Source organism: Humulus lupulus, chromosome 4 (genome assembly GCF_963169125.1).
Source record: "Humulus lupulus chromosome 4, drHumLupu1.1, whole genome shotgun sequence".
NCBI classification, from domain to species: domain Eukaryota; kingdom Viridiplantae; phylum Streptophyta; class Magnoliopsida; order Rosales; family Cannabaceae; genus Humulus; species Humulus lupulus.
Window position 1 is genome coordinate 123,977,598 of NC_084796.1, and position 27,961 is coordinate 124,005,558.

The following is a 27,961-nucleotide window of genomic DNA, read 5'->3' on the forward strand; positions in this document are numbered from 1 at the left end:
GTCAGGAACCAGTATTCCCGGAGGTCTGGAACCCTCGCGGTATGACAAGTGGGGCACATCACATCCGGGTGCCTTTCGAGCCTGTAAAACCCCACCTTGTCTGAGTGACCCCTCATAGGCTGAGACTTCAACCCATAAAAGTACAGCACCTCCTCCGGGGTAGGAGCTTCCAGTCTCCGGGACTTGCAAAAGATGAACCACCCCGCTAAGAGCTTGTAGCTGGGAGGAATTAACTGGAAAGGGGCAATCCCCGCCTTCACACAGAAATTGGCGAAGTAACTCCTTAGGGGCAAGTGCGCTCCGCACACTATGTGTGCCCAGCTCCAGGCACCAAAGCCCTCGTGGCTCTGGCTAGCTGACTCGCCCAGCACCGACAGACGGTGCCACATCAGACCTGGGATGTTCTTCAGGCCTGCCTCAGAGGAATACAGCTCCAGCATGCCATAATTCCTGAAAAGGTTCGGTTTTTGGTCCATCTCCCAGATGGAACTATTGGAAGTTGGTGGGCTAGCCGCGACCGCTTCGCCTTTCCTTTTCCCTTTCCACCAGCGATAGGAGAGCCCTTCTCTTGGGCAGATTCAGCCTCCCCCGCAGCAAGGAGTTGTTCCTTCGAGATGTTCGTCACTGGACAAAAGAAAAGAAAGAAGAAAACACTCTAAGCAGTCAGCACCCTTGTCATACCCTAGTGGTATCAAAGGCGTCGGGGAGACCCTCCCCGAAATCTGCTTGGAGAGGCTCCCACCGAGCTTGCCGAGGGATTGGCACCATGCCACCCGAAGGACAGCAAGGAACCAGACTCAGACCCCGAGCCTATGCCCACCAAAAGAAGTGTTTTTCCAGAGAAAGACACCCTAAAGGCGTTCATGCTTATGCCCTAAAACAACAAAACAAGGGACGACTTTCCAAACGCAAATCGCCAAAACACGCAGAAAAGGCTACTTATCGACTCACAATCAATCACATGCCTACCAAAGCCCTATTCACACATGCACATAAGCAATAATGGCAGAAACCTCTACTCTAACAACTACCAACAACCTAAGGTTTGGGAGGAAAGAGCAAAGTAGAAATACTTACTGATATTCGGGTAGGTGGAGGTTGAAGGAGTAACTGGATCACTGCACAGCACGATCGCGAGAAGTAAAAGCTGCAAAGATGAACGGCGATTCAAACCAGGAACTTCGGGGAATAAACCCACTGCCAAATCAAAAAGAAAAGTTTCCAGATACTTACCAAGAGAAATGGCAAGTTCGGAGGAACGTAAGCTGGGAAGCCTGAGAGTTCGAAGGTTTGGAAATCTGAAAATCCTAAAGATGGAGAGTCTGAAAGCGTAAAGAGGAAGAAAGGTCCTTTCCCTCGTTTTTATAGCAGGGAAGAAGCCGTTTCGAATTCCTCGAGTGGACGGTCCCGATCTTCCCATTCCATGTGCGTCAGATCCAACGGCTGGAGAGGAAGCGACGATCCTATTTATGACTCCTCGGATGGGAATAAAGTATTTATTTCCCATCATTACACCACCTCGGGCCCTGAGTACCATTAAAAACCGTCAAATAGTCAGATGACTGACGCACGCATCCTCAACCAGTCGCCTCACGCGCACGTCTTGGTCGCAGAACCATTCCCAGAATGACACGTGATCCTTGCCGCACTTGAGTACTTGATCTCGAACAGAAGAAATTCCTTTTTCTCTTTCATACTAATACTCAGGCGGGAAAAAGGAACCCTTCCGGGAATACAGAAGGTGCCCCCTCGCCTAATCTAAGAAACCGATTGAACAAGCTCCCGGATCTCTCAAAGCTCCGCGACCTTGGGGGGTAAATGTTATCCAGATTTCCGGATAGCGTTTAGATTGATGACCTCGGGGAAGCAGAATTATCGATGTCTTTCACGGAGGGTGACCAGAGCTCGCGGATGGACAGAAAGGCTTCGCCTCTCCTGTCTAGTATCCGGATTACTCTTCCAAACAAGCACAACACGGAAACTCGTCAACTCTCCCGGACTCCCGAAGGATACCCCTCGGGGAGGCCCCTTCCAGGAGAGGCTCTTCGAGTGGTCTCCGCGGAAACAGTTCCGTGCCCCGCACAGAACAAAACCGAACGGTCGAGTCTGGGAGAAGGCATATTTGGAATGATATCCGTCTGACACAGGATCCCGCCTGACACGCCCGTCAGGTCAAAGCCGCACACATCCCAGCACGCCTAAGGGTACCTTTTCGCCTACTGTTCCGCTGACAACTTGGAAAAGACAGCTGACTTTGTGTGTTCCCCATACTTTCACGTAAATATACCCACATAGAGTCTGGTAGCCATGCGACTATAGTAATTGTATCCCCTATTTATGGCTGGTGTAATTAAGACTCATGTACGTAGAGAAAAACCCTAATCCGAAACCCTAGCTATAAAGACTCCTTCCTTTTACAAGAAGGGGGGAGGAGAGAAGAGAGAGCAAGAGACTCTACCAAAATCTCTCTAGCTTCATCTTCTTTAAGAGAACCCGAGAGAAACATTGTGAGTGGGTGAAGTTCTTATGCACCAGCCATCTTACTGTAATCTTTTCCAAGTATAATAACATCGACTCGTGGACTAGGGCTTGTTAACGCCTGAACCACGTAAAAACACTGTTTGTTTAGTTACATTTCAGTATTTCTACGGTTCTTATCTTTTTATTATTCTGTTAGTTATTCGTTTCCGAAAAACTCGGTAAACACTTCCCCTTGCCCTTACCTGCACCATAGAGCACCCGTGAGCCGAAGCCCAGTAAGAAAACTCACACAAGCAAATAACATATGCATAATCATCAACCAACATATAAACAAACCGCAAATAGGCTAAACACATACGACCATGCCGTCCCAGGTGCTTTACCAGGCCCTGGGATCGCGGTCTACACCGTAAGGATATCCCAGGTATCCTATAGGGTCTCGCCCTAGCAACTCGCACTCCACGTGCAAAACGCTGCTTCCGGCCCCTTGTTGTACTCAGTCTTGCCGTTCCCGACCTTCGCCATTCTCGGCCCTCACTATTCTCGGCCTTCACCATTCCTGACTCTTCCCGTTCATTCACATATATGTGCACATAGCATAATTAAACAAGTACTTAAACATGTATAAACATATTCAGTGGGGCTACGCCCTACAATACAATAATATAGGGTCGCGCCCTGCAACACAAACTTTATAGGGCCTCACCCATCGCTACGGGTACAATAGTTTTCTTACCAGTGTCCCAAGCTACCCAAGCACCGTGATCACGAGCACAATCATCTAACCCGAGCCTTGAAGATAAACCCTAGTCACAATGTATAAAAAAATAAACTATCAAGTTCTAACTCATTAAATAGTTTCGAGACATAACTCTAACCTGCGGAACCATGGTTTCTACCAAACTGGGTAGTAGAAACCTTATCGAGCCTTAACAATCAAGTTCCTGAGCTAAAAACCCTCATTTTGGCAAAAATCCACTTTTGGGCCACGACCCAGCCTTCCTTAAGCGCCGCGGCGTGCCCCAAAGCAGAGGCGAAATTGCCTCACATCTGTCAGCCTAGGACCGCGGTGCCCAAACCTTGCGCCACGACACCTGGGAAATTCCTCAAAGCCCCTCTAGCTGATAAACTCAAGCGGGCCACGTTGCTGAAGAACAAGGCCGCAACGCGAGCCCGAAACCCAAAATTCCCATGCAAACTTTATGAGCTAACTCCCCTGGAATCATTCTAAACACATCCAAACAGTAGAATTGAGTCCCACACTCATACTAATACACTTTAAGCAGCACATAAACATAGAGAAACCAACCAAAATACTACCATAACTCAAACTCAATTGTCTAAGTTCTAACCCCTCAAACGCCAATAAAACAAAGGATAATTAAACAGAACTCAAGCTTAGATCCTTCCATCTAATGATGATTTCGACTTGGCCAACTCCAAATCTCCTCCTAGCTCTAACCCCTCAATCCACAAGCTTGCAAGCCACCAAAACCTCAGCCCAGGTCCTCAAGATTTTCTTCAAAGCATCAACACCCCAAGAGAGAAAGAGAGAATCGATGGAGAGAGAAAGGGAAGCCAAAACTGAGTTATGCCTTATCGTTTCTGGATTACAGTACATTCCTATGCTTGTAAGCATATAACCATTAGCTAAAAAGACTCAATTGCCCCTAAGCCTAACCTTAACCCTTTAATGACATCAAGGGCATTTCAGTCATTTGCCATGCCCCGTTAAGTCCTCGAGTAGTCTTATAAATCCTTATTAATCCCGACATATCCCAACTATTACTTAATTACTACTCGCTATTTAATAAATCCCGAACACATTATAATATTCCCAAAATACCCCTAAGCTCCTCCTGAGCTGGGTATTTGACCCCATTGGGACTTTCTAACTAAACTGCTCCCTAGGACTGTCTTGGATCGTGCATCACAAATATATCTCCACTCACACGTGGTAAATATCACAATATTCACAATTATCACATTTATGCCCTCATCTGGCTAAAATTACTAACATACCCCTAATAACAAGATGGGGCCCACATGCATATTTAATCACATACTCATCAAATTCACATATTATAATAATAAATCACTTATTTCCCTCCAGGCTCGCTAATCAAGTCCCTAAGCCTTATTAACAAATTTGGGATGCTACAACTATCCCCTCCTTACATAAATTTCATCCTCGAAATTACCTGAACAACTCGGGATGCCTCCTCAACCTTGTTGTTCCTCCACAACACTATCACCAAGGCTATGGTCTTGCTCCGCAAGAATTTATCCTTCCGGTCGAGAATCTGAATCGGCTTCTTCTCATATGATAAATCCTGGTCCAGCTCCAAATTCTCATAACTTAGAATGTGCGTTGAATCTGATACATACTTCCGGAGCATGGACACGTAAAAAACATCATGAACCCCTGATAAAGTTGGAGGCATCGCCAATCTGTAAGCAACCTCTCCAACCCGTTCTAGAATCTCAAAGGGGCCAAAAAACCTAGGGCTCAGCTTGCCCCAAACACCAAACCATTTCACTCCTCCCAAAGGTGAAACCCTAAGGAACACATGGTTACCGACCTGAAACTCTACGCTTCTGCCTCTCAATTTTGAGTAACTCTTCTAGCGACTCTGGGAGGCGAGCATTCGAGCTCTAATCTTCTCAATCGCCTCATTTTTCCTCTAAACCATATCAGGTCCCAAGTATCTCCTCTCACTTGTCTCATCCCAATGGTTAGGTTATTTGCACTTCCCCCCATAAAGCATCTCATATGGAGCCACTCCGATAGTTGCTTGATAATTTTTATTGTACGAGAACTCAATTAAAGATAGATACTTACTCCAAGATCCCCCAAAATCTAGCACAGAGGCTAGTAGCATGTCTTCCAGTATATGAATCGTCCTCTCCGACTGTTCATCTGTCTGAGGATGATAAGTGGTACTAAACCGCAACTGTGTGCCCATTGCCTTCTGCAGACTCTCCCAAAACTTGGAAGTGAAGGTGGGGTCCTTGTCGAATACTATCGACCTTGGAGCCCCATGAAGTCGAACAATTTCCTTCACATATAACTCAGCATACTGCGCCACAGTATAAGTCATCTTAACAGGTAAAAAGTGGGCAGAATTGGTATACCTATCCACAATCATCCACACTAAAACTACAAGAGTTTTAGCCTAATATAACACCTAAAAATCACAATTTTCAAAAAATGCTATTGTTAAATAGAAAAATTAGGCGCGCTCTTGGTACGGTAAATTTTAAAGCCCGCCACTAGCTTTTCCATCTCCCCCTCTAATATTCTATTAGCCCTAAAGTATCTCTCTCTCTCTCTTGTATCTTCTTCTTCACAAATCAACCCTAACCGCGTTCCCCTCTCTTTCTCTTTTTCTCTCCCTCTAAAAATAGCCACACACACTCCAATCTCTTGCCTTCTCTCAATCTCTCGTTCATCCCACTCACAGTGACTCTCTCTTTCGCTCTCTCTAGTTTGGAACCATCGTTCACCGACCTCTCTCTCTCATTCTCTTTCAGATGTGGGTGCTAAGCATCAATGATGAAGGGTCCCAGAAAAGGGCTTTGGGACGATGATGAAAAGACACAATAAGGGGCGAAGCAGATGCTCCCCAAAGTGCTTTGACCCTTTCTTCTCCCTAGCGCGAACCAAAGGCCTTTCCTCCATGGGCGATGGGCAACCGAGTCTGTCCATTATGTGAAGTAAGGTAAGTTTAACCAATTTTTTTAATTTATGATATATGAAGTATGATTTATATGTAAACTAAGGTAACTGAGCCAGTCAATTTTGATTTTTTTTTTGTGTTGATTTATGGATTTGAAAGTTTAACGGCGCCATTCACAAGGGTATGCCCCAACAAGTTCTACCATGGCCGAACTGGGCGTGTCTGGAACATCACCAAGCGCGCTATTGGCGAGGAGGTTAACAAGCAGGTATGTTTACTCCGATCTGTTTGTTTTGGCCGACTTTTACTGTATAAAAATGGTTGTTTATGTATGTATGTATCTATGGGATTTTGTTAATTTTCTTTTATTTGGGTGGGTTGATGATGATTGTATATTCAATGACTGAGAAAAGGTGAGCTATGGGCTTAAGTGGATTTTGTCAATTGTTTGTTGTGAGTGGGTAGATTTGAATGTTTTCTTAATATATATATATATGTTTTAGTTCAAGTTCTAACCTCAATACTAAATATTTGTTAATTTTCCATCTTTGTTTAGCTAGCTAAATATTTGGTGTAGTCTTGTACATGTTCATGGTTTAGCTCTAGTCATTACCCAGTTGCCATGCTGATTTGTGTAGTGTGCCCCAAATGGTATGTAATATGCTGACTGACTGTAGCTGTTGATACACTGTTGATATTGAATGTAGGTTGGGAACCGAATCATTAAGAAGAGGATTCATGTTCGTGTGGAGCATGTCCAGCCCTCTAGATGCACTGAGGAGTTCAGAAACAGAAAGTTAAGGAATGATAAGCTCAAGGCTGAGGCGAAGTTGAAGGGTGAGGCCATCAGCACCAAGAGGCAGCGAGAGGGTCCCAAGCCAGGTTTCATGGTCGAAGGAGCTCAGTTGGAACTGTCACCCCCATTTCATACGATGTTGTCAACGATCTGAAGGGTGGTTATTAGATCTTTTTATGTATTATTTTTTCTTCTCAATGTTCTGTTCTGTTCTGTTCTTGTCTGGTTTTGATTTTGTTTTCAAGACTACCAATGGAAACGTTTCCTTAATTAGTTCAAGTACTCGAAGCCGTTGTTAGTTTTCATATTTTGAATACTATTCTAAGTACAATTTTGTTTTAAGAATTTCTGTGTTATTTTTGTTGTGTACAGAAATATTCCAAGAGTCCAAGATTTTCGGTTTATGAAAGACAAAAGCAAGAGGCATTCTCATCTTTCATGCACTACAAATCTTATCTTTCACGCAAGGCACATAACCTCACGACACCAGGTCTTCATGGCAGCTCACCTCACTAGTCATGGCATCAATTCGGAAGGACACCTTAAAGCTTCACAAAAGCCAGATGGCAGCAAGCAGTAGGCACAACACCTCAGTATCTCACGGCATCAGGTCTTCATTTATTAAGATTTTTTTTTTAATAAATTTCTAAAGTCAACTCTATATTCGCTCAGGTATATACATGTAATACTGTTTCTGAGATATACTTTTATGAGTTACATCTGTCTATAGAGTTGAGCGTATATAGATATACTGTAATACTGAGTTTAAACCTCCTCCCTAAGCTTCATTGTCTATAGAGTTGAGCGAAAATTTCTGAAGTCAACTCTATATTCGCTCAGGTAAAACTTTTTTTCCTAATTTCATTACTTTAAAATGTAGTTTTATTTTATGAATAACATTGAACCTAGTAGCCATTGCTTGATTGTTCCGTTGCTGTATATAATTATTGCTACTTGTTGTGGAAGCACCACTCAGATATTAAGTGATATTATGCAATAAGCACCACTCAGAAGCTTTGATCATGTTTTTTTTTTTATTTGTCATATGTCTAACAAGCTTTTTCCACTATTGATACATGTACAAGTGTGCAAATTTGTAGGTTGAGTATGAGCTATCTAATAAAGAAGCAGTTATACCAAAGATAAAATACAGTCTATTAGATTCACTAAACTAACATACATACAATTGAAATTTGCAATGCAGCTAAAGCCAGTACAAAAAAGATGAGCTATCAATGAAATGAGATACAGTCTATTAGTCTCCCATCACTCTCTTTGGTTGAGCCGCTGAAGCACACATGATGATGCCCTTGCTAAAGCAAGAACCCAAGCAACCCAGTTGCTCAAGAAGCCGTTTGTCTGTGATTTTTCTTTTCTTTTTATGTTTTTAGATTTTAGTTTAATATCAAGAAACATTTTGAATATATCAATACATATATTTGTTTGTGTTGGAATTGTTTCTAATGCAGAGGATATAGTGAGAAAAATTAGAGAGGTTGTAAGCATTAGAATACAAGAAAGACCAAAGAGCTTTTATGTGTTAAGAGAAACTTTTAAGAGCACCAATGTTGTTATATACATATGCAGCTAAAGATGTTGGGTATTATGGTCTTGCAGCTAAGCTTCTATGGAGGGGTGCTGAGTGTTGGAATGAGTGTTTAAAGCTTTTGGGTGTTGCTGAAGCATCAATGGATTCTGACCAATTAAGCTCTGGAATTTCAGATTTTGATACTCACTTTCAAGGCCTCATAGTTTAGAAAAGGTCTCTTTCTCTCTCTATATATATTTATATAACTGCAGTTTTGTAGCATATGATGCAAAATTAAGTAAAAAAATATTGAAGTATTGTGTGTTGATGATGCTGCTGTGATGATATGTGTATGCGTGTATATAATCTTGGTCCATAGTGTTATACCCAAAAATTGGAGATCAAGGACGTGGCAATAAATGTGACAAGTGGTAGTGCATGGTCAGTAAAAGACACGTTAATAGTCAATAAATACATTGACTCCTCAGAGTTGTGATAAAGTGACCTGGTAGACTGACGAAGAATTTGGACTGCTTGAAAGATATCATAACCAAGCCACGTGCACCTTGGTCCTAGGAGGCTAAGGAGAATGCATCCTAGGAGGCTAAGGGGAGTGCATCCTAGGAGAGCTAAGGGGAGTGTATCCTAGGAGAGCTAAGGATGAGGTCCGAGGAGAACTCAAGAAAGTGGTCTTAGGAGACCCCAAGGAGAAAGTGGTCCTAGGAGACCCCAAGGAGAAAGTGGTCCTAGGAGACCCCAAGGGTGTGTCCGAGGTAAGCCTCCCAAGGTTTCCTAAGTGTTGGCTCGAACATGTCCAAGGTAAGTAGCTAAGGAGAAGGAGTCCCATGCAAGTCAAGAATGGAGACTTAGATTTTGACAAGGAGAGCCTACACAATGTCCGATCGGACATAGTTGGGAGATGCTAAAGGAGAGTGCCTCAGACTTGTCCAAGGTGAGATGCCAAGGAGGATGCCTCGGACCACCTTGGTCCGAGGAGAAGGCCACAAGGTCCGAAGGGACCTTGAATGGAGGAGGTATGCTCGGACTTGTCCGAGGAGAGAAACAAGAGAGAAGGATGCCTCAGACCACCTTAGTCCGAGGAGAAGGCCATCATGTCTGATCAGACATGTCATGGAGGAGGTTGCCTCAAAGTTGCCCGAGGTGAGGTGCCAAGGGAGTTGGCTCAGACCACCTTGGTCCGAGGAGAGCCAAGCTTGTATCACCTTGGTCCAAGGAAAGCTTGAAGGAGTAATCAACATGCATGTGAGACTACGTCAAAATCCCCGGAACGACTTCAGCTAGAGTTGGTTTAAGCATCCAGGAATCTCTCATTCCTCACTCAAATTGAGGAATCAGTTGTATTTTAAATATTTCTTGTAATTTAAATATAAGATGAATAATAAAATATCCCTATCTAAAGGGGATATCAGTTGAGTATCCCAGGCCTATAAATAGAGGGCTTATGGGTGAGAGAGTGGGTTCTTCTGCTTCTTCTTTCTAGAGAGAGAAAATTGGGTCTGAGTATTCTAGAGAGAGAAAGTGCTAAAATAAGAGAGAACTCTTGTATTTTTGCAATCTGTACTGAAGAAACTCAGTTGGCTCAGTCCATCTGATCTTGAGTATAGATCTATAAATCACAACTCTAAGTGGATTAGGCTATTACCGACAATCGGGGCTGAACCACTATAAAATCTATTGTGTTATTTACTTTTCTTGTTTATACCGTCTGTTGTCGTTTACATTCTCTTGAAGGTTTGTCGTATTTGACGTTCTCACGTCGTTGGCTAAAAAGACAGTCAACACATAGGTTCTAGTTTTTTTTTTTTTTTTGTGAAGGTGGTTTCAAACTTGTTTAACTATTGATAAGTATTAGTTGCAAAAAAAGTTGCACCATTTCAACTTTAAATCTCAAATGAGATTTTGTATCTTTCAAAAATTTAATTGGACATGTAAAACTAATTAAAATAAGTTTGTTGTTGTACCTTTATTCTTCAGTTATCGTTTCCGCAGCTCAACAACCTTTTGCAAAAGTATTGGACCCAAATTCAACTACTTTCCTTTTTTATTTTCTCTTGTAGTAAAACATGTCCTTTTTGAAGCTCTCCCCACTTTTGTTCTTTGGTGTTTTTGTTGAATTTCAGATAACAACTATGCAGTATTTTAAAAATTTATAATTGCTTTGCCATTTGATTTTCTTCTGCTGTATGTTTTATGAAGACAACATTTGAGGATGTTTTCCCTGCGGAGGCAACAACTGTTGAGGAATATCTGCAGCAGGTACGTTAGTCTTAAAATTGTTTGCATCTGTGCTTGTTATCCTTTATTTTTTGTTTAAAAGATATTTCTTTCTTTCTCTACTTGCTATGGAGTAACTATCCTTGTATGTTAGTTTTGTTAGAGTGGTTTGAATGTGTTGGCATAATGTTATAACCAATTTAGCTACTTAAAACAATTATTCGAATTTTCTAAAATACAAGTGTTTATTCAAGCCATTGGTACTGACTGTTGGCATGTGAATTAGTTTTATAGTCTCTTTCTCTCTCTCACTCTCCTCTATAATATATATTTTTATTTTGTTAAGAATAGAGAATCATTCAATATATAGCTGCAAGCAAGCCTGAAAATTTAATTGATTATGAGAAAATAGTTGTTCTTCTAACAACTTGATATACTTTGGCCATGTGTTGTGACTGATAATGATTTCTTAATCATACCTATGCACCAGGTGCATGAAATGGAAATTATTTCAGCTGTCCAAGAAGCTCAAAAGGATAACCTCAGATGTTTTAATGATTACATGTTGAAAGTGTTGGAGATTAGTATGACATACGGGATATGCAGAATGTTACCCTAATCAATCAATCAATGATATTGTGAGCGCATACGTGATGAATAATATTTGGTTATTAATCTAATATATTGTAAATTCTTTTGATGTTTTATAAGGTGTTTATATCATTGAGCTGAATAATGAACAAATTATAGATAGATTATGTGTGCATAAATATATTCTATGCAGTGATAATCATTGCTGTTGAGCTTTGATCCTGATGGTTTTTAAATTTTAATGCTCTGTAGGAGGATTGTTAAAGAGAAAAATGAGATAGTCTTCAAAGCTTGAGTCAAATTTCCACATTACCTAGAACCAACATGATAGTTAGCAGTAGTGGGGGTGCTCGCTATGGTCAGATAATGTCGATGACTTCTAGCCCTCAAGCTTCATCTGGTGCTTCCAGCATGCAGCTTGTACCTCTTGCTAACAATCCTATCCTTGAGAAAAAGGCAGCTGTCTATGCTGAAGTTATAAAGAATTTGAATGATGCAAGAGAATGTGGATTACCATTTAAAGTAAGTTGAAATAATTTTTTCCCTGTGTTCAATCGATCTTATTATATATTTGATTCCTACCATTAAATGAAAGGCATTTAATCTTTAGTGGATTGTTAATTTTAGTTTTTTGACAAATGACTGAGTTGCTGCTTTGAATTGTGAAGTTTTAGTTTTTTGACAAATTACTAAGTTGCTGCTTTAAATTCTATTTTCACTTTATGAAAAAGACACCTTAACGGAGTGATGCTTTAGAGATTGTTGTCAAGTTTTGTTTATGCTGAGTGAGATAAGTACCTATCTAATGGTTGTTGTTAGCATGCGATAGCTTTCAAGGGTGCTTATGTCTTTAATTATTGGTGCAAGGCGCCATCTTGAGCGGGGTCATGAAAAATATGTAGTGGATACTATCCAAAGTCATCCTGCCCAGGTAATAACTTAATATTCTACCATGACAGTTTATTGCTGCCTAGCAGGATTTTAATATTTTGGGAATGATTTTTCCAATGATGCTTAGTGTAGCCTAGATTCTAGTAATTATGTAGCTTTATTGGTCCTTACTTGCTCATGTCTTATGCTCAAATTTTTTCTTCTGCTATTGTGTTTTACATTGATTTAGGGAACTTGCTATTGTGATATATTTCTGATTGTTTTACTTTTTTCTGGTCTTCTTCTAATGTCATAATGTGCTCATACTACTTGGGCAGTAGCACTCTTTTGGACTTCCGAACCTTTCCTTTTAGTGCCAATGCATTTTTCTTTTTTATTTTTGGGTGATTAAAAATTATGGTGGCAGAGGGTGATGACTACTAGCATTCTTTAATTTAAGATATTTTAGTTGAATACAATATGATGACACTTGGCTGAACACGAAGAAATTGAACCTAAGTGCTTGGTTTATTTATAGTAAAAAGGTTTCATGATTGGAATTGGTTTATTCACATACCCTTTTCAAGGGTCCCTAAAGCCACTGAACTGATATTCTATATTACTGCAGAGTTTTCAAGGGTCCCTGAAGACAGTATTTGGAAATCTACAATAAAAATGGCAAATTCATTACTCTTGTTATTTGGAACTTTATATTTGATCTAATTCTAGTTCATGTGTCTATGTGTCTATGCTATTGGGTTTTCTTTATAAATTAGTTGTTGTATTGTATATATATATTTATATGTTTGGTTGGTGTATCATTTGCATTTTCATTTCATAATCATAAAGTGTTTGAGCTAACTTTTCTAATGAGTATTTTACCAAGCATAAATCTTCAATATTTCATGCCTATGTGCTGTAGTTAGTGTAATTGCATGGCCATCTTATAAAGTCGTAATGAGGTTATTAACTTTATTTCTTTTTTTACTCTTTTAGTTTACTATTAACTAAGTTTAAGCATTAATTATTTAAACTCTTGTGTAGCTAAGTAAATCAACCTCACAACAAAGACAAGTGCACAATTGAATGGATGATGAATTGGAGGGTGGAGCAAGCTTCATGGTTTATTTTTTGTGTATCTTGTTATGTTTCTGTTTTTTACTTTTGAAGCAAAAGATGTGCAAGACTATAGAATTTTATTATGTATGCTTTCAAACTCAATTTAGAACTAAGAACTTTTGGAGGTGGACAGCGTCATGGTTTGAAGTAGTTCATCTTCAAATGTAAAAATACTCATGGTTTATCATATATATTGAATATTTTAGATTTTTTGATCTATTTAATATTACACTTGTGAGCAATTGTGATTTTTTTAATAAAAATACAATAATAAAAACTTTTTACAACAATTAAAAATGCACACTACAAAATAACAAAATGTTATTACTGGGAGAATTTACAATAATTATGGTTGTTTTGTATAATATATTATAATTGGGACAAAAAGTTATGATTTATATAATAGAATGAACTAAAAATGTTATAAAATGATCAAATATAACAATTTTCATAACAGTTGGAAAGTGTTATGCATAAAGTATAAGATTAAACTTCAAATTTATAACTAAGTACTCTAACTAAATGTTATTATTTGAATATTATAGCAACTAAAAATGTGTTATTGAATAGTTTAAGATAACATTGAACATAACATTTGAATACTGTTATAGAAAAGACAGGACTTTTAATAACAGGGGCTATGTTAGCATTTTCAGAAGTGTTATCAATACTCCCGGTTAGCAGGTTTTAAGTGTTATGAATACTGTTTTTTCTTATAGTGTGAGTCATGCTGTCCAACAGTCCATGGTGTTATCTTCCCACTTCCACTCTAGGATCCCTAGAGGCTACAATAACCCTGCTGGCCTCTGATGTTCAGCCTTAACCTATTGACACGTTAAGCACTTGGCCACATAATCCACCACATCCCTCTTCATGCCCAACCACCAATACAAAGCTCTCAAATCTTGGTACTTCTTATTCATACTTGGATGTAAGGAATAGGGAGTGGTATGCGATTTATCCAAGATCTCTTGCCGGATATCAAAATCCATCGGAACACAGATCTGACCCTCGTACTTCAGCAACCCAATCTCTGAGATAGAAAAGTCCTTAGCCGCTCCGACCAAGACGTTCTCTCTATGCCCTCTCAACTGGGAATCCTTCCCCTGCTCCTCCTTGATCCTCCCAACGAGTGTAGATTGAAGAGTGATGTTGGCTAACTGACCAACCACCAAGTCTATACCCGCTCTATTCATTTCCTCAGCTAGCTTATCAGATATCTGCCTCGAACTGAACAACTGTCCAGGGCCCTTCCGACTCAATGCATCAGCCACTACATTAGCCATCCCAAGATGGTATAGGATATCACCATCATAATCCTTTACCAACTCCAGCCACCGTCTCTGGCACATATTCAGATCCTTCTAAGTAAAGAAGTATTTCAAGCTTTTATGGTCGGTGTATATCTCGCACCTCTCACCATACAGATAATGCCTCCAAACCTTAAGTGCGAATACCACCGCTGCCAACTCCAGATCATGCGTAGGATATCTCTGCTCATGCTCCTTTAATTGTCTCAATGCATAGGCTATCACCTTTCACACTTGCATCAGAACACACCCTAAACCTTGTCTAGAAGGATCACAATAAACCTTAAACTTCTCATTGTCTGTCGGCAAACCCAGAATTCCCATGCAAACTTTACAATCTAACTCCCCTGGAATCATTCAAAACACAGCCCAACAGTAGAATTGAGTGCCACACTCATACGAATACACTTTAAGCAGCACATAAACATGGAGAAACCAACCAAAATCCTACCATAACTCAAACTAAATTGTCTAAGTTCTAACCCCTCAAATGCCAATAAAACAAAGGATAATTAAACAGAACTCAAGCTTAGATCCTTCCATCTAATGATGATTTCGACTTGGCCAACTCCAAATCTCCTCCTAGCTCTAACCCCTCAATCCACAAGCTTGCAAGCCACCAAAACCTCAGCCCAGGTCCTCAAGATTTTCTTCAAAGCTTCAACACCCCAAGAGAGAAAGAGAGAATCGATGGAGAGAGAAAGGGAAGCCAAAACTGAGTTATGCCTTATCTTTTCTGGATTACAGTACATTCCTAAGCTTGTAAGCATATAACCATTAGCTAAAAAGACTCAATTGCCCCTAAGCCTAACCTTAACCCTTTAATGACATCAAGGGCATTTCAGTCATTTGCCATGCCCCGTTAAGTCCTCGAGTAGTCTTATAAATCCTTATTTATCCTGACATATTCCAACTATTACTTAATTACTACCTGCTATTTAATAAATCCCGAACACATTATAATATTCCCAAAATACCCCTAAGCTCCTCCTAAGCCGGGTATTTGACCCCGTTGTGACTTTCTAACTAAACTGCTCCCTAGAACTATCTTGGATCGTGCATCACAAATATATCACCACTCACACGTGGTAAATATCACAATATTCACAATTATCACATTTATGCCCTCATCTGGCTAAAATTACAAACATACCCCTAATAACCATATGGGGCCCACATGCATATTTAATCACATACTCATCAAATTCTCATATTATAATAATAAATCACTTATTGTCCTCCAGGCACGCTAATGAAGGTCCTAAGCCTTATTAGCAAATTTGGGACGCTATAGTATCATGAGCCATTAAAGCTCCACTATAAATAAACCTTCACCCTTCCAACAAAGGGGTGGGAAAATTCAATGCTTACTCCGGCTATCAAGCAATACACAAATGTTGAATCCATTGTTGATCTGTGTTTATTTTTCCTTAAGTCTATTCTAAGTTCATTTCTAGCTATCTCCATCCTTACCTTTGATTTTTCCGACCTAACATCGTTGATGAGTTTTCACCGTCAACAGTCACACTAAAGAACAAGTATCCATTGCCTAGGAAGTTGGGATTAGTGACATTTAAATCATATGTATTGAACAATGTTTTATGAAATAAATAATTGAAATGAAATTTAATGTATATTTATTGTTTATTATTATTATTATAATATTGTATTAATATCATAAAATTCCCAAATTTTATATTGTGAGTACAATCTTGTATTGGTACGAGATGATTAGTATTGTAGGGAACAAATTTAAATAGTTCACGGTAAAACAAAGTTATATGGAATCTTTGTATTAAATAATGTAAGTACCATTCACTAGTATTATGAATACATGTAATCTAGATTTGGATTACTAATGTAGTAGGACATCTTAGTGGAGGTATTTTGTATAAAGTGCTTGTACAAGAACTGGACCAGATATGTTATTAATACTTAATAATATTGTTTACTTTATAAGTATTTGTTATCCAGATTTCCGGATAGCATTTAGATGGATAGCTTCGGGGAAGCAGAATTATCAAAGTCTTTCACGAAGGGTGACCAGGGCTCGCGGATGGACAGAACGGCTTCGACTCTCCCGTTTAGTGTCTAGCACACTCCTTCAAGCAACCGCGACCCGGAAGCTCGTCAATTCTCCCGGACTCCCGAAGGGATATCCTTCGGGGAAGGTCCTTCCAGGAGAAGCTCTTCAAGTTACCTTCGCGGATACAGTTCCGTGCCTCGCACGGAAGAAGACCGGGCAGTCGAGTCACGGAGGAGGCATATTTGGAATGATACTCACTTGACACAGGACCCCGCCTGACATGCCTGACAGGTCGAGGCCGCACACATCCCAGCACGCCTAAAAGTTCCTTTTCGCCTACTGTTCCGCTGACAGCCTGGAAAAGATAGCTGCCTTTTGACATTCCCCACATTTTCATGTAATTATACCTGCGTAGAGCCTGGTAGCCATGCTGCTACGGTAATTGTATTCCCTATTTACGACTGGTGTAATTAAGACTCATGAGGGCAGAGTAAAAACTTAATCCAAAACCCTAGCTATAAAGACCTCCTCATTTTACGATAGAGGGGAGGCCAACAGATTACAGAGCAAGAATTCTGCCAAAATCTCTCTAGCTTCATCTTCTTCAAGAGAACCCGAGAGAAACATTGTGAGTTTTTGAGGTTCTTGTACACTAGCCATTTTACTGTAATTCTCTACAAGTATAATAACATCGACTCGTGGACTAGGGCTCGTTAACGCCTGAACCACGTAAAAAACCTATTTGTCTATTTATATTTCTGCACTTCTACTGTTCTTATCTTCTTATTATTTTGTTTGTATTCGTTTCCGAAAAACTCGGTAAACATTTTGGTGCTTTCATTGAGAGCTGTAGGGAGTTGTTAGTCAGCTCTTTTTCTGTGTACGTTTTTTGTATGCACTCCGTACTGAAAAGATGGTGACTACGAGAAAATCCGCGGTTGACAAGAATGCTAGGGTCAACCGCGATACTATGATGGAAGATGCGGTACAAAAAGAACCCTCGGCAGCCCAGACCGAAGGAGAAAGTACCCACGACTCGGACTACCAAGGTGAAGACCCGACATCCCGCCAGGATCGGGTCAGTACTAAAGATACGACATACTTAGAAGACGAAGAAGAGTATGTCCGAGACGGTTACTACTACGAGAAAGATCCAGAACTGGTCCAAGTAGCCGAAGAACTGGTGGCCACTAAGGCCAAGCTTGCTGAGCAGGAGCGCACCTCCGAAAAAGTGCAGCGCATGATGGAGCGCCTCCAAAGCAAGTTCGGAGATCTAGGCGACTCGGACGAGGACGCCTCTGTTTTAGGTGGTGCTGATGCCACCATGCCGGATCCAGCTGCTGCTGGACCATCCAAAGCCGCCCCTAACAAGGGCAAAGAAAAATTAGGGGAGCATGTGCGCACTAACGCCCCTGCACCTCCTAAAGACGTGAATCACCAGGCCGACTGCCCCCCCCCCCCCCGCGCGCAGAAGGTCTCTGGCGCTCCTAAGCCCAGACGTCCTTCAGCCCCAAGGGGGCACTCTGTGCCTAAAGGGCCCGGTGTTAAGGCACCCGGGCTTAGGGGAAGGAACAACCGCCCCAGTGATTCCGTCAACCAGGACGGTCGGGCTACAGTCACGCACTCCGAAGATAGCTGGTCCACGGTGGACCTAAGAAGAAGGTTGGAGGCCAAGTATGAAAAGGCCAAAGGAGAAAAGGCCCGGCCTCGCGGAGATGACCTGCGAAATCATCTCAACGACAAGCTCCGGGGACGTGACCTCCCGGAGAGCGATACAAAGAGGCTCGAGGAACAGATCGCTGCCTTGACCAAGCTGGTCCGGAAGCAAAGTGGGGCCCTGTCAGACTCTGAGGAAGAAGACCCGGAACCATGTATTCAGAGGATCGCGGAAACGCCCCTCCCGGAGAACTTCAAAATGCCTCATATAGAATTATATGAGGGGAGGACAGACCCGCGCACCCATCTAGCTAAATACAACAAGATGATGCAAGTGGCGCGCGTCAGTGAGGATGCCAAATGCATGTGCTTCTCACTCACCCTTACCAAGTCCGCGGAGGACTGGTGGAAAAGATTAGCTCCCGGACCCATCCACAGTTGGAAGGAGCTACAGTCCGCATTCAGGAGGAGCTACAGACCACGACATGGAGGTTGGTTCCTTAACCAACATCAAGCAGCTACCCAATGAGAGCCTCAAAGCTTTCATTCAAAGAATGATGGAAGCTGCTGCTAAGACCAAGGTCAGCGATGACATGAAGCTGATCGCCCTTCAATCGGGGCTTACCGTCGGCTCCCTGCTATGGGGAGAAATGCAAAGGAGACGAGCAGAAACTCTGTCCGAATTCATATCAAAAGCTCAGGGAATCATCAACCTTGAGGATGCCTACCAACAGGCCTTTGGAGTTCCCCCAACTCCGACGCCCTCCGTGACTGCGCCGAGCTTTGCTTCGCAAGCTCCCGCACCAGCCCTCACGCTTCCAGGAGCCCAATTCACTCCAAGCGTGTATGGGCCTTCCACGTCTGCTCAGATGCCGAGTCAAACCCATTTCTCTGGGTACGGAGCTGTACAAACCGGATATAGTATCGCTCCCGCCCCGTCGCAACCGCAAGCGGAAGGCCCAGAACAAAATCTGAGCCAATCGCGGAATAAACGAGGCGGAAGAAACTCCAACCGTGGGGACCATTCAAAGAAACCCCGTAAGAACTATGAGCCCAAGTTCACGGAGTACACCAGTTTGATAGACTCACGAGAGAATGTCTATCGGGCGACCTGTAATATGGTCAACTACAGGAAGCCCCCGAAAGTGTCTCACGGAGGAAGGCGCCCGCGAGACTCCAATAAGAGGTGTGAGTTCCACGGAGACGTGGGGCACACCACAAACGAATGCCTTCAGCTTAAGGATGAGATCGAGTCCCTGGCAAGAGCGGGACACCTCGGTCAATGGGTGAGGATACCCATAATCTATCCCGGACAGGGAGTAGTTCACGGAGCTGCATACTCTCCGGGACAGAGGGGGACCGCTAGCGATCCTGGAGCTGGTCACCCCCAAGCTCCTGGATCTCAGTTCCCAGCGCTTCCTGCTCCGACCTCTCCGGCACCCATTGCCATGTTGACTCCAGGACCCGAAAAACCATATCCGCCAGGCCTTGCTCCGCCACCCATTGACGGACACGTAGCCACCATTTCCGGAGGACCGCACCTTGCCGGAAGCACCCGCAATTCCCAGAAAAGGTACTTGAGGGAGTTAGAACATACCGGGGAGATGTGCGCCTTGGTTCAGTCACCTGCTCAGCGTCCCCGAATGATGGATCTTCCCATCACCTTCACGGAAGATGACGCCTGACATGTCCACTTCCCCCACAACAATCCCCTCGTCGTGGAATCCCAGATCGCCAATAAGAAGGTGTCACGGATCCTAGTCGATAATGGAAGCTCCGTAAACATCCTTTTCAAAGCTGCCTTCCACGCAATCGGATTAACCGAGACAGATCTGACCCCATGCCCCATCCAGCTTCAGGGGTTCAATGGGGATGCACTCATGCCCTTAGGCAAAATTCAACTTCCAGTCACCCTCAGAGGAGATAGCGACGCTTGTGCCTTCAAGCACTGCACATTCGTGGTGGTCGACTGCCCCACGGCGTATAATGCCATCCTAGGCCGACCGGTCCTAATCGATGTTGGGGCCATAACCTCGATACGCCACTTATGCTTGAAGTTTCCATGCGACAACGGGCGTATCGGCACCCTTCGGGGAGACCAACGAAGTGCACGAAGCTGTTATAACGTCTCCGTCCGATCTGTCTACACGGCCTTAGATACGCCATGATCCGAAAGTACAGAATGAAACTGAATCCGAAGAAATGTACTTTCGGGGTCTCGTCTGGGAAGTTCCTCGGTTTCATTGTCAGCTCCCGCGGAGTGGAGGCCAACCCTGAAAAAATTAAGGCGTTCATAGATATGCCTTCTCCCCGGAAGCATAAGGATGTCCAAAGCGTTACTGGAAGGATAGCTGCTCTCAGCCACTTCGTATCTAAGGCCACTGACAAATGTGTCCCCTTCTTCAATGTGTTGCGAGGAAACAAGAGGTTCGAGTGGACCCCCGAATGCGAAGAAGCCTTCCAACACCTCAAGGAACATCTAACTCGAGCTCCCATTCTGTCCAAACCTGTCGAAGGAGAGGCGTTGTTCTTGTACTTAGCTGTGACAAAGCATGCCGTAAGTGCCGCTCTCGTCCGGGAAGACGGCTGTCTCCAACTCCCTGTGTATTACGTGGGAAAGAGGTTACTGGACACCGAGTCCAGATATTCAATGATCGAGAAACTCTCCCTCTGCTTGCTAATCGCTTCGCGGAAGCTAAGGCCCTATTTTCAGGCGCACACCATCAGAGTACTCACCAACCACCCTCTCCGGCAAGTCTTGTAGAAGCCCGAGTCTTCTGGCAGATTACTTAAATGGGCCATGGAACTGAGCCAGTTTGACATCCACTACCAGCCACGTGTTTCCATAAAAAGCCAAGCTCTCGCGGACTTTATTGTGGAATGCTCAGGAATGAATGACCTGCCGGAATATCCTGTCCCGGAACTTCCCACATGGAAGGTCTATGTAGACGGAGTCTCGAATGAAAAAGGAGCTGGAGCAGGGGTTATCCTAATTTCTCCCCAAGGACATCAACTCTAGAGCGCCATCCGTTTCACGTTCCCAGCATCCAACAACGAGGCAGAACATGAAGCCATGCTAGCTGGATTACAACTGGCCAGAGAAGTCGGAGCCCAAAAAATCGAAGTATACAGCGACTCCCTACTTGTGGTAAACCAAATATCCGGAGAATACCAGACGAAAGGCGAAAAAATGGCTGCCTACATGTCTCTCTCCCTCGGCCTCCTGCAGCATTTCAAGGGCTACCAAATCCGCCAGGTCCCCCGGGACCAGAATTCACTCGCGGACACACTGGCCAAGCTTGCGACAGACCCGGAGATTGAACAATATGGCCTAGTGCCCATCGGGCACTTAGAAGCACCTAGTACTGAGACACAGAGGGTAAATGCCATCATCGACCATTCCCATTCCTGGATAGGACCCATCCTCAGATTTCTCACCACCGGAGAGCTCCCCACTAATAAAGCTGACGCAAGAAAGCTCCAATATCAAGCTCCCCGATACGTGATTATGGATGGAAAGCTTTACCGCAGGGGGTTGTCCATACCCTTCCTTAGGTGTGTTGCCGGAACCGAAATCAGCACCATCATCCATGAGATTCACGGAGGCTTCTGTGGCGACCATACCTCCGGGCTGAGCCTCTCCAAAAAGATCCTTCGTCAAGCATACTTCTGGCCCACCATGAAGAAGGATTGTGTGGATTATGTCAGAAAATGTGAGCAGTGCCAGAGGTACGCCAAGGTTCCGCGAGCGCCGCCTACAGAAATTACCTTAATGACCAGCCCTTGGCCGTTCGCCGTTTGGGGCATTGACCTAGTAGGTTCCCTTCCAACTGGAAGGGGTGGAGTGAAGTATGCCATAGTCGCGGTCGACTACTTCACCAAATGGGCTGAAGCTGAACCTATGAACACGGTCACGTCTAAGAAAGCACTGGACTTTGTCATCAAAAATATAGTGTGTCGTTTCGGGCTTCCACGTAAAATTGTGTCCGACAAAGGGAAGCAATTTGATAGTGAGAATTTCACGGACTTCTGTGCTTCGCATGGAATCATCAAAAGCTTTTCTGCAGTCGCCAGACCTCAAGCTAATGGGCAAGTGGAAGCGGTGAACAAAATCTTAAAGACCACGTTGAAGAAAAAACTCCAAGCATGCAAGGCTCACTGGCCAGAAGAGCTTCCGCGAGTACTTTGGGCCTATCGCACAACAGAGAGAACTTCGACGGGGCACACACCTTATTCCATGACCTTCGGTTGCGAGGCCGTCATCCCAGTAGAAACTATGATCCCCTCTCACAGGCAGGACACCTATGACCCTACCCGGAACCACGCCCTTCTCCAGGAGTCCTTGGACATGATCGAAGAGCTCCGGGAGCAGTCACAGGTCCAACTCAAAATGTACCAAGGCAAGATAGCCCGACACTTCAACACAAGAGTCAAGAGCCGTACATTCGAAGTTGGGGACCTGGTCCTACGGAGAGTATTTCCTGCTACGCAGGATCCGGGAGTGGGAGTCCTCGGACCCAACTGGGAAGGCCCCTATGAAGTCCAAGAAAAAGTGGGCCATGAGACGTATCACTTAAAGAGACTCGACGGATCTAAAGTCCCGCGCGCCTGGAACGCGGAGCACCTCCGCCGTTACTATCAGTAGGCCCTGGACTATCTAGTCGAAAGTCCTTGGGGGACGTAGCAAAAATGTAAAATATGGAGATAATCCTCCCAGCTGTAAAACACATGCCTAACAGGCTAATTTAATAAAACACGGAGAGATTCACTCCGCTTTTACTGCATTTTTTATCCCTTTGTTCCAAGCTGCGTTTTAACAAGTGACCACGCGGTCCGGAGACGTCCGGACCCCACGCTCACTTGGGGGGTTATACATGGCTATGCCTTAGCCATATGCCCCTTGAACAAAACATACAGTGAACACCACTTATGTGTTAGCATTGTGTTTGAAATTTTTAAATTGTTAAGCTTAGGTTGATTTGTTGCCATGAACATATTTGCATTACGTGTCATGTGTGCATTATGTGGTTATGTGAAAATTGCCATGAAAATGTCTGCCATTATGCATCATGAAAATTATCTCCTGTGTAGCCCAGCGATGAACAGGACTGGGGGTCGAGGCACATTCAGAGAGCTACGCCGAAGCACCCCCAACTTCCTGACAAGTCCTTCGCAGAATACTCCGCGACCGCTGAAAGCTTTACTTCACAAGCTCCAGCTCTGGGTCCCGCAAGGCGAAAGATGGCAAGATCCGCGACCGCTGTAAGCTTTGCTTCGCAGGCTTCAGCTCCGGGTCTCACAAAATAATGCATGACGAGCTTCTAGAAACCACTGCAAGCTTCGCTTCGCAAGCTTCAGCTCTGGGAGCAGATATAATCGATCCCCCAATTACAGCAGGCCTTGCTTCGCAAAGCCCCTGCTCCAGGATCGCACATGGTAGGCGTGACGATTTCCCCGACCGCAACGAACCTTGCCTCGCAAGGCTTCATGCCAAGTCCCTGAAGTCGGCCACCGTGAGGTCCGCGACGACAGTTAGTTTTGCTTCGCAAAGATCTAGCCCTAAGTCTAACGACGCTCACCAAAAGAACTCCCATTCCGGCACCATCCCGCGGAATCGTATTAAGTGTTTGCCTCGCAAGCTTTGTAAAGATCGCGATGGGGAGATGGAACGGGTCACCTTAGCCATCCCAGCGAATGGTATAACTACAAGTCCCGGGATTGGCTATTTACCTTAGGAAATCTGAGTACGATGAAAGAGGGAGTCTGGCCGTTGGAACCAAGAACCCTCTGTAACCTAGAAACTACGTGGGAAAAGACATAAGCCGTTGGAGCTTCAAGTTAGGAATGAAAAGGTTCTGGCCGTTGGAACCAAAAACTTACGCGCCCCTACAGCAGTTTCTACCGTATAAAAGTCTCTACCCTAAGCACAAAATTAAACAAGGAACTCAGTAGAAAAGGAAAGAAGAATTCTACAATTATTACAATGAAGGCCCTGCGGACCGGGCATCTGTAATGTTCCCGCAATTAAAAAAGAGTACAGGGAGCTTCGCCCCAAAGGAAAATAATAAAAAAAAATTATTATATATACACAAAGGATAAGACCCCTTCAAGCACTGGGGGTGGCAGCGGCTTCCACGACCGGGACCTCAGAGATAGCGGTTCAACTGGGGCTGGCGGAGTCGGCTCATTGGAAGGTGGAACTTCATCACTGGCAGGTTTAGAGGTTCCCGCCTCTTCGGGATCTTCTGCCTCAAGGGCTCCAGCAGGCTCGTCGATGTTATAAGTCTGGACGTACACCTCTGGGCTTTGATCCCACACCTGTATCTTTTCCCTCATGGCGGCGGCGTCCTCTCCCAAGTAGCCTACTACCTCCGGATTTATTTTCCAAAGTTGGTGCATGAGGACCACGTGGGATAGATTAATCCTTCTATTCAGCACCACCTCGGCATCTTCCTTCTCCTTCAAGCGCTCCGCCTCAGAGGTTGCCAGCTTTGCCTCCGCGACAGCCAATTGAGCCCTCAGTTTTTCCAGCTCGGCCTTGGATGCATCCCGCTCTCCCTTAAGGGAATCAATCTCCTTGCGCTGCACCTTATTTTGATCCAGCAAGGATTGCTTCTCGGTCACATGCCCCCTGATAGTGAATTGCAAGGCTCCAATCTATTTATCCTTCTCAGCGAGCCCCAACTCCTGCATAGACGCGAGATCCTTGCTCCTCTTATGATCTTGCTCCTCCTCGTGCAGCCTATTCTGAAGAGTGGCATATTCCTCGTTCTGCTTAAGGAGGAGATCATTTTTCGAGTGCAAGTGGGCATCCAGAGTATCCTTCTCATCCCTGGCCTGGGATAGCTCTTCCTGGAGCTTGGAGTTTTTGGCCTTCAAGTCATCCGACCGCCGCTTGAACTCATTCTCCGCACTGGCCCGGTACTCTTGATATTTGGCAAGATATTTCTTGTCCGCCTCTTCTTCAGCCTTGCGCCGGGCCTGGTTAATCTTCTCCACAGCCTCCCCCTTTATGCTCTCGACCTGTTGGGTCAGTTTCTGCTTCTCCGCCTCCAAGGCCTGGCGAGCCACCTGGCTCTCCTCCAGCTGAACCAGAACTGCACCCACCTCCCGGAACGAGCGTTCCGCGATGAGAGAGGCCTGCAAGGGAAGACAACAGGATGAGTTAAGCAGAACCAAATGTACTAAGACAAATGATCCCAGAACACAACAACTGACAGCTTACCCCTGAAAGTTGCTGCTTTAGGGCGTGTGTCAGCAACAGCGGGTCCTTACTGCTACTGATGGTCCATTTCTCAGAATTAAGCTCGCACAAGCTTAGGGCCATGTCCTCCATCATCTCCGCTCCGAACGGCGCCAATGCACGTCCGAGCCTAGGCACCAGCCTCTTCTCCAAGGCTGGGCCATCCAAAACCGCTCCAGCCGGGTGAAGGGATCTCACCCCTTCTGCCAGCTCAGCTCTCTTCACGGCAGACAGGTTGTCTGCCCTTCCCTGAGTAACAACCTTCTCGGCCTCCAACCGCCTCTTCAAAAAATTATCAGCCCGTCTTACACCCTCCAGGAGGGCAGCTGGGAAACGAGTTGGTTTCTGAGGGAAGTGGAATTTCAGGCCAGGCTGAGGAAGGCTTGTTTGTTGAGAAAGTGGAAGAGAAAGAGCAGAAGGAGACCCCGAAATGGTGGACTCCCTCTGGACTGGAGGAGGAGGTAGACGGGGTATTAGGGACGGTAGCGAAGACACTACCGCCCCGGTTTGGTGTTGCTGCTGATGTTGCTGTTGTTTTTGCTGCTGTTGTGGCGGTGTTGATTGTCTTTGTTGTTGTTGTTGTTGTTGCTGCTGTTGCTTTTGCTGTTGGGGTTGTGTTTGCTGCTGGGTGGTGGTAGTCTGGAGGGGACTGCGCGCATCCCAGAGGTCTCCATCACCTCCGGGAGAAGAATGTCTAAGGCGTTTCTTCTTGTCGCCCTCAGCCTCTCCTCCGGGGCGCTTGCTCACCCCGGCCATCTTCGCGGGGAACACAGGACCTTCCCCCTCGCTGCTACTACTCGAGACCACCATGTTCTCGGAAGGCCCCTCGACAGGAGGCTTCTCCACCACGGGCACGATTGCCCTCTCCACCACCAGAGACCCTTGCGCCTCGCCACTTGTCTTCTTGGGTGTGGCAGCTTTACCTCCCCTACCAGCTCCGGCCTTTCGTCCTTTCCCCTTGGGCGGGTCTTGGCTGGTGGCGGCCTTCTTGATAAGTGAGGTAGCTCTCCCCAACATCTTTACCTCGGGATGTTCTGGAAGAAATGTACGAAGCAAGATCAACCAACCAGCAAGCGATGTGAAAAAAGATAAGTAGAAAACAAAACAAGCCACAACATAAAAGCACAAACAAGTCCACCAGCAGGGAACAAGAAACGAAAAAGAAAAGTTCGAGAAGGACGACCATGCACGAGAAACGTGGATGTCCTTCCCCGAGCAAAACAAGACACCGCTTCCTGCTCCAGGAAGCTCCCGTACTCCTTGAAGTCCGGGAATGACATGCTGAGGGAAGAAGGGTCAACCATGGTGACACCTTCTGGCAGACTACCATCACTCAAACACCCGAGGAGCTCATCTACCCTATCACAATATCTGTCAAAGGGTATCCTACGCAGATCTAGCCTAAGGAAACGGGGATCGAACCCCATCTAAGAAGTCCGAGAAACCTCAGATAGGCTGGGGGTGTGGATCAATCGAAAGCTAGTGTTACCTTTCCCGGAGGTACCAGCTCCCGGAGTCCCTTCATTGGGGTAAGCTGCGACGTGGCGAGCCTCGATTTCTTCTTCCTCCGACTGGGGGTCGGGGAACCTCTCCACCCAACTGGGGGATAAATTATTCTCGTCCCGGGCCGCCTGGCAGATCACCTTGGACAGCTCCAGGGAAATCTGCTCCCGGACGTTAGCTGACACCTGACTTTGCCCCCTGCCACTCACTGGCTCAATATTTTTGAAAGAGGAGAGTAGCCCATACTCCCTCAAAGATTCGGTGGTCACAAGTCCTTCCACCTTCAGCTCTTCCTCCGAGAGCCCCTCGTAGAAGTTTGACCTCCTTATCATCTCCGCACAGCGAGGTGTCCACGGGACGGCTTCTGAAAAATGCAAACACGAGTGTTAGAGATCCTCCCGGAAGGCAGACCAAACGTGAAGAAACAAAGTTAGAAAAGAAAGGAAGGAGCACTTACCAGGGACTTTGAAGTCCAAAGACAGAGCTCGCACCCTCTTAATTGGGAAGCCAGTCGTCAGGAACCAGTACTCCCGGAGATCTGGAACCCTCGCGGTATGACATGTGGGACACATCACGTCCGGATACCTCTCCAGCCTATAAAACCCCACCTTGTCTGCATGACCTCTCACGGGCTGAGACTTCAGCCCATAGAAGTATAGCACCTCCTCCGGGGTAGGGGCCTCCAGGTCCCGGGACTTGCAAAAGATATACCACCCCGCTAGAAGCTTGTAGCTGGGGGGAATCAACTGGAAGGGGGCAATCCCCGCCTTCACGCAGAAGTTGGCAAAATAACTTCTTACAGGCAAATGTGCCCCACACACTATGTGTGCCCAGCTCCAGGCACCAAACCCTTCGTGACTCTGGCTGGCAGACTCACCCAGCACCGACAGGCGGTGCCACATCAGGCCTGGGATGTTCTTCAG

General features: G+C 44.8%; 1 protein-coding gene across 1 annotated transcript; it reads left to right on the top strand.

Moving 5' to 3' along the window:
* Nucleotides 1-6,168: 6,168 nt before the first annotated feature.
* Nucleotides 6,169-7,473, top strand: LOC133832523 (large ribosomal subunit protein eL21x/eL21w-like). The gene is made up of 4 exons (XM_062262858.1): nucleotides 6,169-6,203; nucleotides 6,321-6,429; nucleotides 6,869-7,051; nucleotides 7,330-7,473. The coding sequence occupies exons 1-4, from the start codon at nucleotides 6,169-6,171 to the stop codon at nucleotides 7,471-7,473; spliced, it is 471 nt and encodes a 156-aa protein (XP_062118842.1).
* The last annotated feature ends 20,488 nt before the right edge of the window (nucleotides 7,474-27,961 follow it).